Genomic DNA, 18,030 nt, shown 5'->3' with positions numbered 1-18,030 from the left:
ATATTTATTCCAAGGCGTTATATCTAGCAATTCATCTGGGACCAACAAGAATACTGGCAACTAATGAGATGATTAATGTAAATGTTAAATGTAAATAGTTGTGTTTTTGGCAACTTGAAAAAAATATTATAACATTAATAATTATTGCATTATTCAAGGTGAATAAACATACAGCTACACTTCTATTTTAGTTTGAGTTTTCAATCTTTGCTCTTGTGCCTTGCATAAATTGAAATTAAACCAAATGGTGGCAAATTTGAAATGTAAAGGAATTACCACCATAGCTATGAATGTATTGCTATACTTACCTGAGTGCAAGAATCAGATGGAAGAATTAAGGCTCAAATAAAGTTGTTTCCATATTGAGCTCAATTATCACAGCCATCATATTAATGTGGATTCTGTTTACCTCAGGAAGGAGGCTCTCTGAACTACCAATCAGCATCCAGGTCTGTCAGAGAGATGACATACAGACCAATAGGATTACTTGAACATAGGTGCTTCATTAAAAAGTGGCAATTTATTCTGCATTGTGTTTATGTTTATGAAAATTCTGTGGAATAAAAAAAAGTATTTTATTGTGATTAAATAATTTTGGTTCTGTTTTGTTTACTTAGATCATCAAAGGAAATTTGGTGAAGCCTACGGCTCCTGCCAGGCTGGAATGTCAAATTTTCTGGCAGAGGTACTTTAAGCAATTCCTCTTTGGGTTTGTACTGGCTAGCTTAAAAATCAGGGGCCTCAAACACCAGTCCTGCAGGGCCACAGTCACCTCTGCTTTTTGGGATTTCCTTGCAAGCAGCAGCCAGTTTAGGCCTTTGAAACACGGTGTCCAGACTCGTTAGCCGATTAGTGACTTACATTAAGCACTCAAGCACAGGAACACATCAGAAACCAGCAGGTACAGCGACCCTACAGGATCTGAGTTTGAGACCACTGGCTAAAAGGGAATGTTCACCAATTTTTTTTGTATATGTTGTCCTTATGCGTTTTATGGTAGTAAGGCATTCCAAATATATCTTGATTCATTTTTAATAAGGTTTGGATCGGACCTTTGTACTGTTCTGCTCAGCAGTCTTCCAGTTTGGTACGGTCATACAATTCCCATCAGACATCCTGGACAAAGTCTTTACAGTGATCTGTGGGAGCATAAAAAACATTCTCACTTTTGGGTGAAGTCTTCCTTAAATGTATAAAGGCCATCTGCAGTGGCCCTAACATTTCTGCCTGCGTTTCACAGGGTTTGATTGTTATGGGAGCCCCAGGGACATCCTACTGGACTGGATCAGTTCTGGTGTACAACACATCCAGCAACGTGCTGTCTGCCTATGTGGATGACAGTAGTGCCGTTGACTATGGAAGCTACCTTGGTAAGTCCGTTCAATCTCCATGTACATTTGAGGCCAAAAGTTTACATACTCCTAGGCTAAAGACATTCAAACTCAATTTTTCACAACTCTACACATTTCATGTTACCATACATTTCCTGTGTTAAGTCAGTTAGGGTCTACTTTATTTCCTTAAGAGGCCATTTCAAAATAATAGCTAAGAGACAGATGTATTTCACCTTTTATGTACTATATCAGATTTTCAGTGGGTCAAAATTTTACATACACTTTGTTAGTGTTTGGTGGCATTGCCGTTTAATTGCTTAACTTGAATCAAACGCTTGGGGTAGCCTTCCACAAGCTTCTTACATACTTTGCTGGAATTGTTGCCCATTCCTCCTGACAGAACTGGTGTAACTCGATGAGGTTTGTGGGCCTCCTTACTCGGACACACTTCAGTTTCAGTTCAGTCCACAATTTATTTATGGGATTCAGGTCAGGGCTTTGTGATGGCCACTCCAATACTTTCACTTTGTTGTCTTTAAGCCATTTTGGAGGGATGCTTAGGATCATTGTCCTGCTGGAAGACCCAGTTGCGACCAAGTTGTAACTTTCAAGCCTTGAGGTGTTGCTTCAGTATTTCTAGAAAGTCTTCCTTCCTCATGATGCCATCTATTTTCTGAAGCGCACCAGTCCGTTTTCCAGCAAAACACAACTCACAGTTGGGATAGTGTTTAAAATTCTCACCCTTTTTCCTCCATACATAGCGCTGATCATTATGGCCAAACAGTTAAATTTTAGTTTCATCTGACCAGAGAACACTCCTCCAAAGGGTCTTCGTCCTGGTGATCACATGCAAACTTCATTCTGGCATTTTTATGCCGGTCTTGGAGTAGGGACATCTTTCTTGTGTGACAGCCTTTCAGGCCATGGCGATGTAGGATTCTCTTAATGGTGGATGTAGATACCTTGGTACCTGATGCCTCCAACTCCTTCACCAGTTCCTTTGTTGTTGTCTTGGGGTTCAGTTGAACCCTTTGGACCAAAGTTTGTTCAGTCCTGGGAGTTAATTTGTGCCTCCTTCCTGAACGATGCAGTGTCTGTGTGGTCCCAAGATTTTTATATTTGCATACAGTTGTTTGTACAGATGCTTATGGTATCTTCAGTTGTTTGGAAATTGCTCCTTAGGAGGAACCAGACTTTTGGAGATCCACAATTTGTTTCCTGAGGTCTTGGCTGAGTTGCTTGGATTTCCCCATGTTATCAAGGACAAAAAGGCAATGGCTCTAAATGTAGACCCTTAAATACAGCCACAGGTGCCAATTAACTCCCACTTAACTTCTAATTATGACAACTGGCCAATCAGAAGCTTCTAAAAAGTCATTACATCATTTTATGGACCAGACTGTTCAGAGACAGTCAACTTAGTGTATGTGAACTTTTGACCCACTGGTATTCTGATATAGTGAATTAAAGCTGAAATACCTCTGTCTCTAATCGATTGTTTTAAAATTGCCTCTGATGTGAACAAAGTAGATGCCCTAATTGACTTGCCAAAAGAAATGTATGGCGACATCAAATGTGCAGAGTTGTGAAAAACCGAGTTTGAATCTGTTTAGCCTAGGTGTATGTAAACTTTTGGCCTCAACTGTAGCTGGCATGATAAAACACTCTTTAGTGACATGTAAAGCAAAGACAAATATAGTTTACAGAACTTCTCATGGCTGCTAGTCCATGTTTGGTGTGGTTTTTGTGGCTCTCACAGTGCAGCATGTTCTGATGTGCCTGAGCAGTAGTTAGAGAAAGTGAATGTGTAACAGGGCTGTGACTGACTGTTTGAACAGGAAGCTGATTATCATGCGATTGCCGTTGCTCAAGGTTTTTTTATGGGAAACAGCAGTCTGTTCTCTAACCATAAAGAACGTAATGTTTCCTCTGAAAAACATGAGACTGAAAGGACATTATTCTGCACTCTTCCGGCATACATGCCTTCATGTCTGAAAGCCATGCGTGTAAACAAAGGTTTTAGTCACGAGTCTGGCGGTGTTCTCAGCAGTGCCAGTCCTCCTGGTAACAGTGGCCTTTTTGTGGTGCAGCACATGAGGAGTGCACATTGAGGGCAGCACTACCTGTGGCCTAACACTGTCAGTGTTGTTTTCTCATCTGCAGGGTACTCTGTGCCTAACACTGTCAGTGTCGTTTTCTCATCCGCAGGGTACTCCGTTAGCGCGGGGCACTTCAGCCACCCGGAGAGCACAGAGGTGGTGGGAGGCGCCCCTCAGCATGGGCAGACTGGTAAAGTAAGAGTTAATTCTGCTTCCTTTTCTTACTGTCCCGAGAAAAGGGAAACAATGGCCTGGGTTCAGTCAACATTTTTCACCAACTTTGACTTCCAAATAAATCCAAGTTTTTCTTTTCTCCTTGAAGAGTTAATCGGGGTGATCATTGAACTGGTCCCTAAAAGTGTAATGGCTAGTGAAAAGAGTGGAATATGTTGGTGAAATCCAGGCAGCCGTTGAAAAGATGCCTGAGGGTTTTCGGCTTTGTGTTTTTGGTTGTCTGGAGTGGGGTGATATGGGGAAGGTGGAGAGGCGGCATCTGTGGCTTCAGTTGGAGAGACTGGCTCAGATGTTTAATCAGGAAGAGTCTGTTTTTCAAAGGGAGGCCTGTGGGCCTCAATGTGGGTTCATGCCTTGTTATTGCAAGATGGTGTGATACCACTCCTGTGGCCAGAAAGGATTGACCTTCTCAGAGCTAATATTCAGAGCTAATATTCAGGAGCATTAGCTTCTACTCTGCGGAGCTGAAGGTGTGTCTCCGTAGATTGTGTGATATCTCTAATTGAGGGAGAATGACTTCTCCGCTGTGATGTTGTCCACAGTCTTCTCCTCTGTGTGCAGACACAAACCGTGTGCAGTTTCTGCAGTAGTCATTAACATTAAAGGTTATGCACATTTTTGAGTGGTGTGAGCAGGATGTAATTGCTGGAAACGTGACCAGCACTTGGCCTTCACATGGACATTTCCCTGAGGCTTGATTGGTGTTCTGGCACAGCACCTGTGGTGTTAGGGCAGATTAAATCTGCTCCTCTAGGTTCCACCTTATTATATTAATTAATTAATTGAAAGATTAGTTGAATTCTTCTGCAATGCATTTTTTAATTCTGACAGTATCCAAGTCTAAGTTTTTCAAATGATTTGATAATCCTTTACAAAGTTGTGCATACTTGTTGCTTTTATTTTCAAGATACACTGTAGGCCTGGGTCAAACACAAACTGATTATTTTATTTCATGAAAACACAGTTTGGCAGGTTAATTTGTTGATAGCTGAAAAAACTAAAATGTATGTCAAAAAAACTTTTTTTTGGGGAGGAAATGAATTAAATTGTTGGTTGAATTCAATAGCCTATTGATCATAGTCTCCAGTCCTACATTATATGGTGTTTTATAAGGAGGAACCCTTTTGTTTTTGCTTTTTAAAATAGTTTAACTCTGCACATTGGACAAGAGAATGCCAAACTGCATAACTCATTGTTTGTTTCACCTGAGAGAAGAAGGTAGTATGCCAGAAACATGTCCATCCTTTTCTCCAAGACGTGATTCTAATCAGCTATGGTAACACTGTGGGAAATTCAGATATCATGCTGTTCTCTTCTGGGAAGTAGAATGTCTATTTCACTAAAAGCCCCCAACTGCATTCAACTGCGTTTCTCCCTCTGCTGGACCACGGCTAGCGATTAGTCACGATTTGATTGGCCCCCACATCAGACCAATGGCACCGTGACTTACTGGGTCACAAGAGCCATATGGAGCAATCAGAAGCTCACACAAACAGTTCCTTCAGATCAAATGATGAGTAATGTCTTTGCGGTTGGTGGGGAAGTACCACGTCCACTGCAGTCAGTCCTTCTGTGAAACTCCAAAATATGACCTTGCCGCTCTCTCTCCCAGGCATACATATTCCAGGTGCAGTCCAACATTCTGAAAATCATCTTTGAGGCCAAGGGTCATAAGGTTAGTGCCACTATAATAATAGTAATAATAATGAGAATAGTGATAATAATAATAATAATAATAATTGAATATATAGCGCTTTTCAGATTGTGCTCGGTGAAGCAGTGAACCCCAGAAAGGTGGGGCTGTTTTAAAGGAATGCCGTTTCCCTGTGCACAGCTGGGCTCCTATTTCGGGGCGGCAGTCTGTGCGGTGGACCTGAACGCAGATGGCCTTTCGGACCTCCTGGTGGGAGCTCCCATGTACAGCACCATGCGGGAAGAGGGGCGTGTGCACGTCTACATCAACCAGGGAGCTGTGAGTCAGCGGCCTCTTCCCACACCCAGGGGCTTCACACACCACCCAGGGACTCCCACACCGCCCAGAGACTTCACACACCACCCAGGGCTTCACACACCACCCAGGGGCTCACACACCACCTAGGGGCTTCACACAGCACCCAGGGGCTTCGCACACTACCCAGGGCTTCACACACCACCCAGGGGCTCACACAGCACCCAGGGGCTTCACACAGCACCCAGGGGCTTCACACACCACCCAGGGCTTCACACACCACCCAGGGACTTCACACAGCACCCAGGGGCTTCACACACCACCCAGGGACTTCATACACCACCCAGGGACTTCCCACACCACCCAGGGGCTTCCCACACCACCCAGGGGCTCACACACCACCCAGGGACTCACACACCACCCAGGGACTTCACACATCACCCAGGGACTCACACACCAACCAGGGACTTCACACACCACCCAGGGACTTCACACACCACCCAGGGACTTCATACACCACCCAGAGACTCACACACCACCCAGGTACTCACACACCACTCAGGGACTTCATACATCACCCAGAGACTCACACACCACCCAGGGACTCACACACCACCCAAGGGCTTCGCACACCACCCAGGGGCTCACACACCACCCAGGGGCTTCCCACATCGTCCAGCAGCTTGACCATTCGCATGGGCTTAATGCTGAGTTGGGCAATGCAACCATTTTATATCATAATCGGTGCAGTTTTAGCCATGAAAAGCCTCTTTAAAAATAATCAGTGATATTTTGACTAGCTGTGACGGATTTAAGGACTACATTGAAGTGGAAATGATATAAAACTGCATAGTGTTTTCTTCATTACATTTTTGTCATGTCTGATTGTTTGCTGTTGGGTACACAATGGCATGTGCTTGTAGTAGTATGATAACTGTCCTGAAAAGTTTTAGAGACACCATGGGTTCAGGACATCGATGAGTAACATAAATGCACGTTTTGCTTCAGCTTTGAAATCACATTCCTGGTCATTAAGACATACATTAATCTTTTTTTCTCAACCTAAGGACTTGTCAGTACAGACTGTCTGTTTGAATTTGAGATATTCATATCTGGGGATGTGTGTAGGAATTGCAGACTTTTTTGGGATGGCAGATATGCCATCTCGCCGAGTTACACCTGGGCAGGCCATGCCCCATACCTATACAGCACCGAAAGTTTGGCACTTTTCAGGGTTTCCTACAGAAATAACTGCAATGACCACAGCCCTTAAAAACATTTATTTCTGTATCTTCTTACGAACAGAATTCACAAACAGCTTCACACATCCACACAACAAAACCCCAAATTTAGGGGATTTAGCATTTTTTTTCTTTCTTTTTTCTTCTCCTTCTTCTTCTAGCCAATTTCATCATCACTAATGCTTCAAGCCCACAAAGAATATATCTCCCCATTGGGCATTGAGCTACATCAGCCAATAAAAACATTGGATGCGCGTGCATAATGGACATATATGTAGAATAAATATTAAAAAAACTAAAGAACATTGTGGCCCCCATGGCTGGATGGCTAGCAGCTCACTGGTGATGTGTTTGGCTATGGGATGAGTGAGCGAGTGAGAGGCTTGGGTTCAAATCCCACCTCTGACTCAGGCTAATCTTTAACTTGTTACACTAGTTTGCTTGTTAATTGGTAATTGCCTGAAACAATTCTAACTATTTGCAGCTGTATAATCTTTCGGGAAACTCATTATATTTCTGAGAGCCATTCTCTGTATTTCGCATGCAAACCCCATATAATATCATTTCATGATTGGGGATGGGTATCCCTTCTACAACAGCACTCATCAAAACTGAAGCGGTTGTCTACCTTATTTAAAAGAATTAGCAATCAACAACATTAAAGAACATCTTTTTATTGCCAAGGCGCATCCCATTGTTTGAATCCCTCTGGGTAAAATACAACCACACTTTGGACAGGTTCACTTTCATCATTTTGACTGATTTTAACATTAGCTAGCTTGCTAACGAGTCAACTGAACAAGTGTTATTAGTACCGGTGGCACTGAAATTAAGCGTTGCGATTCGGTCCATTACTGGTTGTTTGGGAACTGGTGCCTGATACCGGGTTGTGGTACCAAACCATATTCATGATTCAGCTTGCTACATGACTGTTGGAGTCCTTTTTTACATGCAACAATCAAAATGCTCAAGCATACAGGCAAGATGAAATTAATCAATTACACCATTCATGGCCATTTAAGTAAGGAAGTGTATATTATGGAGTCAGAATGGCAAATTTGCATGTGTAGCTACAAGGCTCGCAAGCAAAAAAGAAAACTTCACGCGTGCAAATCCTAAGCTCATGACTATAAAAAAAGAACCACGAACGTAAAACAAGGTCATGAGGAGAAGAAAAAAAACAACAGTGTAGGCGCACCAAGGACTTCAGGCATGCAAGTGGGATTTTTGCATTATTTTGCTTTTTCTTTTGCATTATGATCCTGGAAGTCATGTGTTGCAGAATAATAATTAATGACAAGATAACATAGTATATGATAATGTTCTTATTTTCATAAAGTACATATAGTTAATTTAATTTTTAAATAATATGGACTGTCCCTGGGACCCAAGACTACTGATTTTTTATTTGGCTCATGGTGGGTGGGCTGTTTCACGCCATAGGTTTTACTTGGTCATTTCCAGAGGTCTGTACGCAGATTAGAAATGTGACACTTCATGTAAACAGGTTTGTGTTTCATAATAACCCAAACTCTAACCCTAACCTTAACCCTAATCCTAATCGTCTGAGTGTTTACCCTAAAATTCCAAATGTCTGATATACTTTTTGCTGCATTCATATTATTTAGCTTAGACTACAGTGCACTCTAAATGTCACAGCAGTTTAATGAATGCTATACACCCTAAACACAGTCGAAGAAAGAGCAATTGGCACATTGTCAAGCAATTTCAGCCCTAATGTGATTGAATGGTATGTCAAATCTCACAATATCACATTTTCCTTGGTTTGTGCTGAACAGGAAAGTCCCTACACATGGGAAACTTTGTTATCTTCATAATAGCCAACTACCATTACACGCATGCGTGTGTCTGTTTTCAGGTTAATATGAAGGAAGAAGAGTTTGAGTTAGTAGGAAGCGACTCCTATGCTGCTCGGTTCGGAGAAACCATAACTAATCTGGGAGACATTGATGATGATGGGTTTCCAGGTTAGTTTACCTCTTCACTATCCTTTCTGTTTGATATAAATGCAATAGGTAAGCAGTCTTTCACACTCGAGACCCATGTGTATGTAGCACACAGTGCATTCTGGTGGGATTTTCATACATTACATTACATTACAGGCATTTAGCAGACGCTCTTATCCAGAGCGACTTACACAACTTACACAACATAGCATTTTACATTGTATCCATTTATACAGCTGGATATATACTGAAGCAATTTCGGTTAAGTACCTTGCTCAAGGGTACAACGGCAGTGCCCTACCCGGGAATCGAACCTGCGACCTTTCGGTTACAAGTCCAGTTCCTTACACACTGCACTACACTCCGTCTCCATAGAGAGAGCAGGGATGGGAACATGTATTCCCGTAACCCCAACTGAGTGACAGTTGCTCCACTGTGTCCCTGTAACCCCAGCTGTAAGTGACAGTTGCTCCACTGTGTCCCTGTAACCCCAGCTGTAAGTGACAGTTGCTCCACTGTGTCCATATAACCCCAGCTGTGAGTGACAGTTGCTCCACTGTGTCCCTGTAACCCCAGCTGTAAGTGACAGTTGCTCCACTGTGTCCCTGTTACCCCAACTGAGGGACAGTTGCTCCACTGAGTCCCTATAACCCCAGCTGTAAGTGACAGTTGCTCCACTGAGTCCCTGTAACCCCAGCTGTGAGTGACAGTTGCTCCACTGTGTCCCTGTAACCCCAGCTGTGAGTGACAGTTGCTCCACTGTGTCTCTGTAACCCCAGCTGTAAGTGACAGTTGCTCCACTGTGTCCCTGTAACCCCAGCTGTAAGTGACAGTTGCTCCACTGTGTCCCTGTAACCCCAGCTGTAAGTGACAGTTGCTCCACTGTTTCCCTGTAACCCCAGTTGTAAATGATGGTTAAATGTTGCAGATGTTGCCGTGGCAGCGCCTCAGGAGGAAGATTTGCGGGGGGCTATTTATATCTACAATGGAAGGAAGAGCGGGATCGCGCGGTCTTTCTCTCAAGTACGTCCCCGGCGGCTGCTAGTGTGGGCTGGACTGCCCGGGTCCCACACCCGCATGCTGACAGCTGTCCCATTGTTCTCCCCCCTCTCTGGACACATGAGCCAGACAGCCGGAAAGAAAGTGGCGCGATGAATAGCTGCAGTTCCTCAAGCTGCTGTGCTGCTCTTCTGCACGTTTGTGTGGAGTCGTTAAAGGAGTACCATGGTGGTTGAACGTGACACTTCCCAGTTGTCTTCAGGCAACAACAAAACAAATGTGCATACTTTTTTTATTCTTCAGTCATTTCAATGTACTTAAAAACGTATTTTTCTAAGCCTAAATTTCCCACGATAAAAATTCACCCGAACCGTCTGGGCGTGGTAATGAGAACTGTCTGTTTGCTATGATTGACAGACCGTGCCCCGTTACCATAGCTACTCCCATGATGCGCACTCTCTTTGGGAGACTGAATTTTCACAGGCTAGCTAGCTTAGCAGGCCTAGTATATCAAGTATCGGTAGATAGCTAAGGTAAGGACGTTGACTTATATCCAATTATAATTTTTGCTATCTAGCTAGCCAAGTTAAGATAAAAGCACAACTATAACGTCCTCATAAAAGCAAACTAGCAAGCTAACGTTATCGATAACATTGCCTTATGAAAGCAAACCTCCTAGCTAGCTAACGTTAGCTAGCTAGCTAAATGAATATAACCAGAAATAATCTAAAGGCACTCTAATTTAAGTGAACCTAACGTTAGTCAAATATTTGCATTGTCTGAACAGCAGGACGGTGTGCCCTGTCAGATTTCTTTACGGGGCGTGGAAATGGGAGTGGTTACTGTATTCGTGACGTAGCAAAATGACAACTTTCTCAACCGGTTGAAAATAGGACGATGAATTTAAAACGCATATTTCTCCAAAAATACAGAACGGACATATTTAATACTTTGCTCATTCTTCAATGCCTCTTGTGCAAATAGCACATAAAACCGAGAAAGTGTGAAAATCACCATGGTACTCCTTTAAAGCTCGTCATTTTCATTGTAACGTGTGCTCAGTTGCCATCTTGGTAGAGAAAGACCTTCCTTTGATAATATAAATAGATTGATTCTAAAAATGACATCATTAGGTTAACTGCTTACAGAAAACTTGCATTTGTATTGTCCTCTGCTCTTGTAAAGCAAATGGAAGAGAAGTGTTCATCTTTGTCCATGACTCTGGGTCTTTTCCCCTCAGCGTATCACTGGGTCTGTGCTGGGTAATGCCTTTAAGATGTTTGGCCAGTCGGTGTCTGGAGGAATCGATGTCGATGGCAATGGTTACTCAGGTAACACACTGTGTTTTGATTTTGGCTTTTTAATTCTTAAAAATTAATAAACAGAACTACATAAGATTTTTCAGTGTGAGTTTTGCAAGTAGGATAAGGAGCATAGGTGTAAAGTAACAAACGGTACATTTTTACTTAGAATGCTTGCTAGTAAGTTAGCAGGACTAGCTGTGTGATATCTTTTGAAAAGCTTTTGCTCACTTGTTAGAATAAAGCTAACAGGAAATGTTTTTTTTTTGGGGGGGGGGGGGGGGGCACTAACAGTACCACTCAGTACATGATAATATTGGTGGGGGGTTTTGATGTTTCCCAAAGTTTGGAGGATGTGTCCCTGCTCCCAGGTGTCTGATGTGTTTCACTCTGTATGTGTTCACAGATGTTGCAGTGGGAGCATTGCTGTCTGACTCTGCCGTTATACTGAGGTAAGACAAGCTCTTTATCTCTGTAGCCATGAGTGCAGGGACCGGCTATCTGGACAATCTGCTCTTTGACATGACATCTGCTCAGGAGATGGGTGGAGATGGGCAGATTAGGGTGGAGATGGAGATGGTGGAGATGGGTGTAGATGGGCAGATAGGGGTGGAGATGGCGATGGTGGAGATGGGTGTAGATGGGCAGATGGGGTAGAGATGGGGATGGTGGAGATGGGTGTAGATGGGCAGATTGGGGTGGAGATGGAGATGGTGGAGATGGGCATATAGGGGTGGAGGTGGTGATGGCGGAGATGGGTGGAGATGGGCAGATGGTGGGAGATGTAGACGGTGGAGATGGGTGTAGATGGGCAAATTGAGGTGGGGATGGAGATGGTGGAGATGGGCAGATGGGTGTGGAGATGTAGATGGTGGAGATGGGTGTAGGTGGTCAGATAGGGGTGGAGGTGGCAATGGTGGAGATGGGCAGATGGGTGTGGAGATGTAGATGGTGGAGATGGGTGGAGATGGTCAGATAGGGGTGGAGGTGGCGATGGTGGAGATGGGTTGTGATGGGCAGATGTGGGGGGAGATGTAGATAGTGGAGATGGTCAGATAGGGGTGGAGGTAGAGATGGGTGGAGATTGGCAGATGTGGGTGGAGATGGGTGGAGCTCTCTAAGCTCCATGCATATGGCTGGTGACGGTGGTGATGGCACTGTTTGCGGCAGGACGCGGGCGGTGGTGATGGTGGAGGCCTTCATGCTCCTCCCTCCCAGCGTGAACCGCAGCGAGCCGTCCTGTTCTGCCTCGGTACAGCCCGGCGCCTGCATCAACGCCAGCGTCTGCTTCAGAGTCCGCGGGAGGCGCATCTCTGGGCACATCGGTGAGGGACCCTGAACCTAACGCTATCCCATGCCTTCACCCCTGTGCTGCAGCAGGGGTTTCATTTCCACACCCACGCCACGTTTCTAAAACTTCCCACGGCGCTGTCATTAGGTTGACAGTACTTAGTTGAGTTATTAAATTTAAATCAATTTATTGTATTATTTCAAATTTGATTACAGTTCAGTGGTCAAAGATCACCGTTTAGGGGTCACCCTCAGTTACCCTGTTAGTGGCACAGCACTCTGAATACTGAACCCAGAATGACTAGAGATCACCCTTTATCTACCTCAAGTCTTTAAATTATTTAAAGGGAATTGACCCTCGGCACTTACGAATTCAGATGTCTCTATTTGACTTTGTTAGCGGATCATTCCATCAGCATGCGAGAGAAAACACAATCACACATACAAAAATATAAGCTTTAATGGCAAATAATTCAGAAAATTAAGCAGTTTGGTTGTAATATGGGATAAGGATACTGGCACAGTATAGCACAATACAACTCTGTACATATAAGGTCAGATGTGAACATATTAGAATAATTGTTCATAAGTGATGCGCTATCTCAACAAGGTTGCTGGGTACCGCTACTCAGAAACTCACTATGAACTAACACAATTCTACACACATAGCCTATGAATAGTATGAGACAGACAACAATCAATTACACTCGACTCATAACACAAAGGTCTTTAACCATACAATTAGGTTTACAGTCCGGCAGATGTCTTGCTACTGCTGGCCTCGTATGGATGCACGCATAAATAGGTAATGGTCGGTTACACCTCGAATTATGGCGTTACTTACAAGTCAGACTGTGGAGAGGAGAGGAAGAGAGGAAAGAAGGAGGAGAAAGTGATCCCCGAGACCCAGCTGAGGCAGCAAGCGTTAAGTTGAAAGCCGAAAAATGCAGCTTGGGACAGGCCAGCTTGATCAGTGACACCGGACTCCCAACACGAGCCCGTCTGTACTTCAAGGCGCAGACGCAAGGTTCCAAATCAGTGCGAACACTTGGAAGTGCAACGGTACAGCGATCCAGGGTTATTCGGCGGGGACATCGAGGTTAGGGTAGCTTCATAAAAACCAATGTGAGCCACAGCTCGGGTACACAGGAAAAAGGAAAAAGAAAAAATTTGAAAAAGGGCCGGCCTTGGTGACCATTGACTTAAAGTTCCTGGCCGGGTAAGAGAGCGGTCTGAGCTGTCATTGGCTGTTTGGGGGGCGGGTTTCAATAACTTTTGTAAAATATTTATTCCGTTTTTATCTAATTGGATAATTATTTAGCAATGCAAGAAAGGTGAATATACGTTTCCCCCCAACCTTCGTTGTGAATATTAAAAGATAACCATACCATACGTGATTAATTTTGGTTCAGGTTACAGGAAAATGAAACTGTGAAGGACTGGAGTTAAACCTGCAGACACTGCGGCCCTCCAAAACTGGAGTTAAACCTGCAGACACTGCGGCCCTCCAAAACTGGAGTTAAACCTGCAGACACTGCGGCCCTCCAGGACTGGAGTTAAACCTGCTGACACTTTGGCCCTCCAGAACTGGAGTTAAACCTGCAACACATAGCACCTCTCCAGGACTGGAGTTAAATCTGCAGACGCCACAGCCCTCCAGGACTGGAGTTAAACCTGCAGACACTGCGGCCCTCCAATAATGGAGTTAAACCTGCAGACGCTACAGCCCTCCAGGACTGGAGTTAAACCTGCAGGCACTGCAGCCCTCCAGGACTTGAGTTTGACTGCCCTGGTGAGCTGTAGGACGGTAGGGAGAAAGCACCTGACTGTGTCTGTCTACTGGTTTTGGCAGGGCTGCTGTACAACCTGACCGTGGACGTGCGGCGGAAGGAGGGCTTCCCGCCCCGCTTCTCCTTCAGCGGGAATGGGACGTCCAACACCACGGCGGGGAGGGCCAAAGTCAAACATGAGCAGCTCTCCTGCGTCACCCACCAGGTTTTCATGAGGGTGAGTAAGCCGGGCCCCCGGCTGATGCACACTACACCCCTGCTGATGCACACTACACCCCTGCTGATGCACAGTACACCCCTGCTGATGCACACTAGACCCCTTCTGATGCACGCTACACCCCTGCTGATGCACACTAGACCCCTTCTGATGCGCACTACAGCCCTGCTGATGCACGCTACACCCCTGCTGATGCACACTACACCCCTGCTGATCCACACTACACCCCTGCTGATGCACACTACACCCCTGCTGATGCACACTACACCCCTGCTGATGAACGCTACACCCCTGCTGATGCACACTCGACCCCTGCTGATGCACACTACACCCCTGCTTATGCACACTACACCCCTACTGATGCACATTAGACCCTGCTGATGCACACTACACCCTTGCTGATGCATGCTACACCCCTGCTGATGCACACTAGGCTCCTGATGTTTGTGTGATCAAGGATGCTGATCTATGCAGTACTGGTATTAATAATCGGTGGGCAGGATACTGCTCAAGCCTCTATAACTACCTGGTAGATATGGAGGACTAAACATGCCAAAATGAAATAAATAAAACATGGAATTATATAAATAAATATTAGGGCTGTCAAAGTTAACATGATAATAACGCGTTAACTCAAATTTGTTTTAACACCACTAATTTTTTTGACGCATTAATGCATGTTCTGTTATGATGACCATTTTGCCCGACCCTTATGCTGCGTTCAAGACAACTCGAACTAGTAAAAAATGAGGTCCAACTTGTGAAAAAAGCAACGGAACGGTCGTAGATCTCGGAATTATAGGTCGGAAATTCGAGCATAATTTCTGAGCTCTGACTTTTCCGACTTCCTGATTCCTCTTCGAACCTCCCCCTCACTACCCATCTTCCGCCGTGGCCTGAAGACTCATCTCTTCAGACTATACCTGGACTAACTACCACCACGCCGTATATTTCACTCTAAGTCCCCCCCCCTTTTTCATGACACTTGTTACATGTTGCCCCATCCCAGCACTTTTTGGTAATTTGTATTTGTCCTAATACTGTAGCTTGTTCTTCTGCCTAGTTGGCTTTGCAGAGGTTAGGCCTGAATAGCGTTCACTGTGTGAACTAAACTGTGTTCTTGGCTAGAAATAGCTGTACAAAATAAGTATTGTACCTTATTGAACCTGTGTTTAGTAGTTGTCTATGACCATGAAATGCACTTTTTTGTACGTCGCTTTGGATAAAAAGCGTCTGCCAAATAAATGTAATGTAATGTAATGGTGACGTCACAGTAAGATAAATGGTGGCATTTGTAGTTTGTGGTAAGAAAGGAAAATGGTGTATTTAGGCTTTTCATGCATTTTCATTTGGGTGTGTGATTATGTGATATGCGTTAGTATCGTTTATGTTTCCCATTCATTATAGCAATATGTGAAATTTTAAAGTTACGAAAAGTTCTATCAGCAACTTTTTTCGCTAGCCAGCATAGCTAGAAAACGTTATTTTGCTCAGAAATAAATGCTGCAAATGATATAACGAAACACCTGACAGTGATACCATATTTACATTTCAGTAGCCTACTACTGCAGCCTAACTAGTTTTGCGGTTTCACTCTATTTACTCATTTAATATACTCCTTAACAATAAAATAAAGCAGCATTTTCTGTGGGGATCCATGTTTTCCCCAGTAAAACAGCGTGAATGCAGTTTTTCATTGTCTGGGCATTGTTCAGAAGAAGCAAGCTGCCCTGTTGTCTAACAATGTAAACAGGCTTGTCTGTTTAAGCAACTGGCTCGGTGCACAGAAATAGAAGTATAGCCTAAATGTTGTATCCAAAGAATTGAAAGTATATAGCCTATAGGGGTGTGCAGAGACATCATTATCTGTGTCTGTATCTGTATCTGTTCAACCAACAAAATTATCTGTATCCGTACTCGGAATGGGCGGGGCTTAAACCGGAAGTGGATGGGGCATAACTGGAAGTTTGTATTTTAATGTCTTAGCAAAGCCCCTAGTGGTTGGCACGCCGGCGTGCCGAGATTACTGAACTCAGACATTCAGTGCTACTGCAACCGAAGTATGAGTTAAAAACAGAAACGCTTTGTTTTAGTTTCATAAGTAGACCACACATGACAACTATGCCGAATACGGAGTTTTGCCACGCCACCATTGTCACTCTGGTCCTTCATTTAACACGCACCCCCTCCCTGCAACTACACCCCCCACCCATGACATAATGAACAATATTGTCTATCTGCGCATTCATACAAATATTCTTTCACCACTCAAATATCGTATTCCGTCATAGCAACAAGATAAACCCAACAATAACCCTAAGATATGCAAATACAGCAGTGAAAATGCTGCTCACTGAATAATGAAATAAACGAAACAAAGTTTTAAAAAATGATACCATGTTATTCTACAGTCAATATCTGGGACTAAGTATTGAATAAATATACAACCTTACCGTTGGTTTTACGCGTAGAGGTGTCCCTTTTGAGACTGAGTGGTCATATATTGTCTTGGACAATCCGTTTGTGAAATATATGCGCATTTGTGATGCTTGGGTAGGCTACTTTCCAAAATAGCTGTGAGTAATACCACATGTGTCGTTTACGGCTTTGTCGCCCTTTTTAGTACAGTCTGGCTTCATTGACAATTAATTTATTCAGTAGGTGTATAAGCTTTCTAACGATGTATAACATTGTCTAATTTTTCTTTTGGAATAGCGTTTTTTTAGGTCAGCATAAGCAAAACTTTTCTTATCATCGCATTCACTTAGGAGTCACTCTGTGGTAGCAGTAAAAGACGCTGCACCTAACGAAACATGGTCAACAATTTTTCGTAATTTCTTGGAAAATGCTATTATTATTGAGGACTTCTGGGTATAGGTAAGCCATATGTTTGCTGATAGACCTAGCTGACATCGTTTTTCTGGAGCAAAACAGAAGCAAATAAAACAGTATCATTGATTTACTGTCTCCATCTACTAAACATAGATAAGATTTCATCATTGCTATGTAAGTATTACTGATCAAAATACTTCAGTTATATAAGTTATTTTTTAAATTGAGTGTCATTAAATAGGTTAGTGGTATTATATAATGTGGATGTTTTACACTGTAATGTAAGCGTTAGTTAGTAGTGAAATAATTTTTGTGAAGCATGCAACGGTGATGACGTGAGAGTTGACAGTTGAAAATTGTTTTCATGTCGTCCCATCGCCATACAAGAAAACATACGGGAGTACAGAGTATAGAAATACATACAAGAGTTAATTATTACACATTTAGGTACTGTACCAAATTGTGTGACAATATTTTTGCATTATTTTTAATCTGATAGCAATGTTTCATCTTAAACCTTCATAAGGGGCTCATTTATATGCTTTATAATGGACAAAAGCATTTTTTAAAGCATTTTATTCATTTTTGGAGAGATTTTGGATATGTTTCTGGACACCTAGATATTTTAGACCACTGTAGTGACAAGAAGACTTGTAATTCACACTTGAAAATGATGCAACAGTGAGTTTCTTGAGTCAAAACAATTGATTTGTAGTGAAATACGTGAATTTTTTGTGATTTACAGCCATGCATAATTTAGACATTTTGAATCGATTTG

At 43.3% G+C, this 18,030-nt stretch overlaps 1 protein-coding gene across 1 annotated transcript in view; it reads left to right on the top strand.

The window, feature by feature from the left end:
• LOC118213931 (integrin alpha-4-like) overlaps nucleotides 1-18,030 on the top strand; it is a 46,624-nt gene that overhangs the window by 6,952 nt on the left and 21,642 nt on the right. The window contains 11 exon segments of the mRNA XM_035393187.1: nucleotides 618-685; nucleotides 1,241-1,370; nucleotides 3,543-3,628; nucleotides 5,280-5,342; nucleotides 5,502-5,639; nucleotides 8,736-8,844; nucleotides 9,752-9,846; nucleotides 11,063-11,153; nucleotides 11,530-11,575; nucleotides 12,294-12,448; nucleotides 14,266-14,420. Coding sequence (XP_035249078.1) covers nucleotides 618-685; nucleotides 1,241-1,370; nucleotides 3,543-3,628; nucleotides 5,280-5,342; nucleotides 5,502-5,639; nucleotides 8,736-8,844; nucleotides 9,752-9,846; nucleotides 11,063-11,153; nucleotides 11,530-11,575; nucleotides 12,294-12,448; nucleotides 14,266-14,420 — 1,136 coding nt within the window.

This window comes from Anguilla anguilla, chromosome 15 (assembly GCF_013347855.1).
Source record: "Anguilla anguilla isolate fAngAng1 chromosome 15, fAngAng1.pri, whole genome shotgun sequence".
In the NCBI taxonomy this organism is placed as follows: domain Eukaryota; kingdom Metazoa; phylum Chordata; class Actinopteri; order Anguilliformes; family Anguillidae; genus Anguilla; species Anguilla anguilla.
This window is presented reverse-complemented; position numbering and strand designations above follow the sequence as displayed.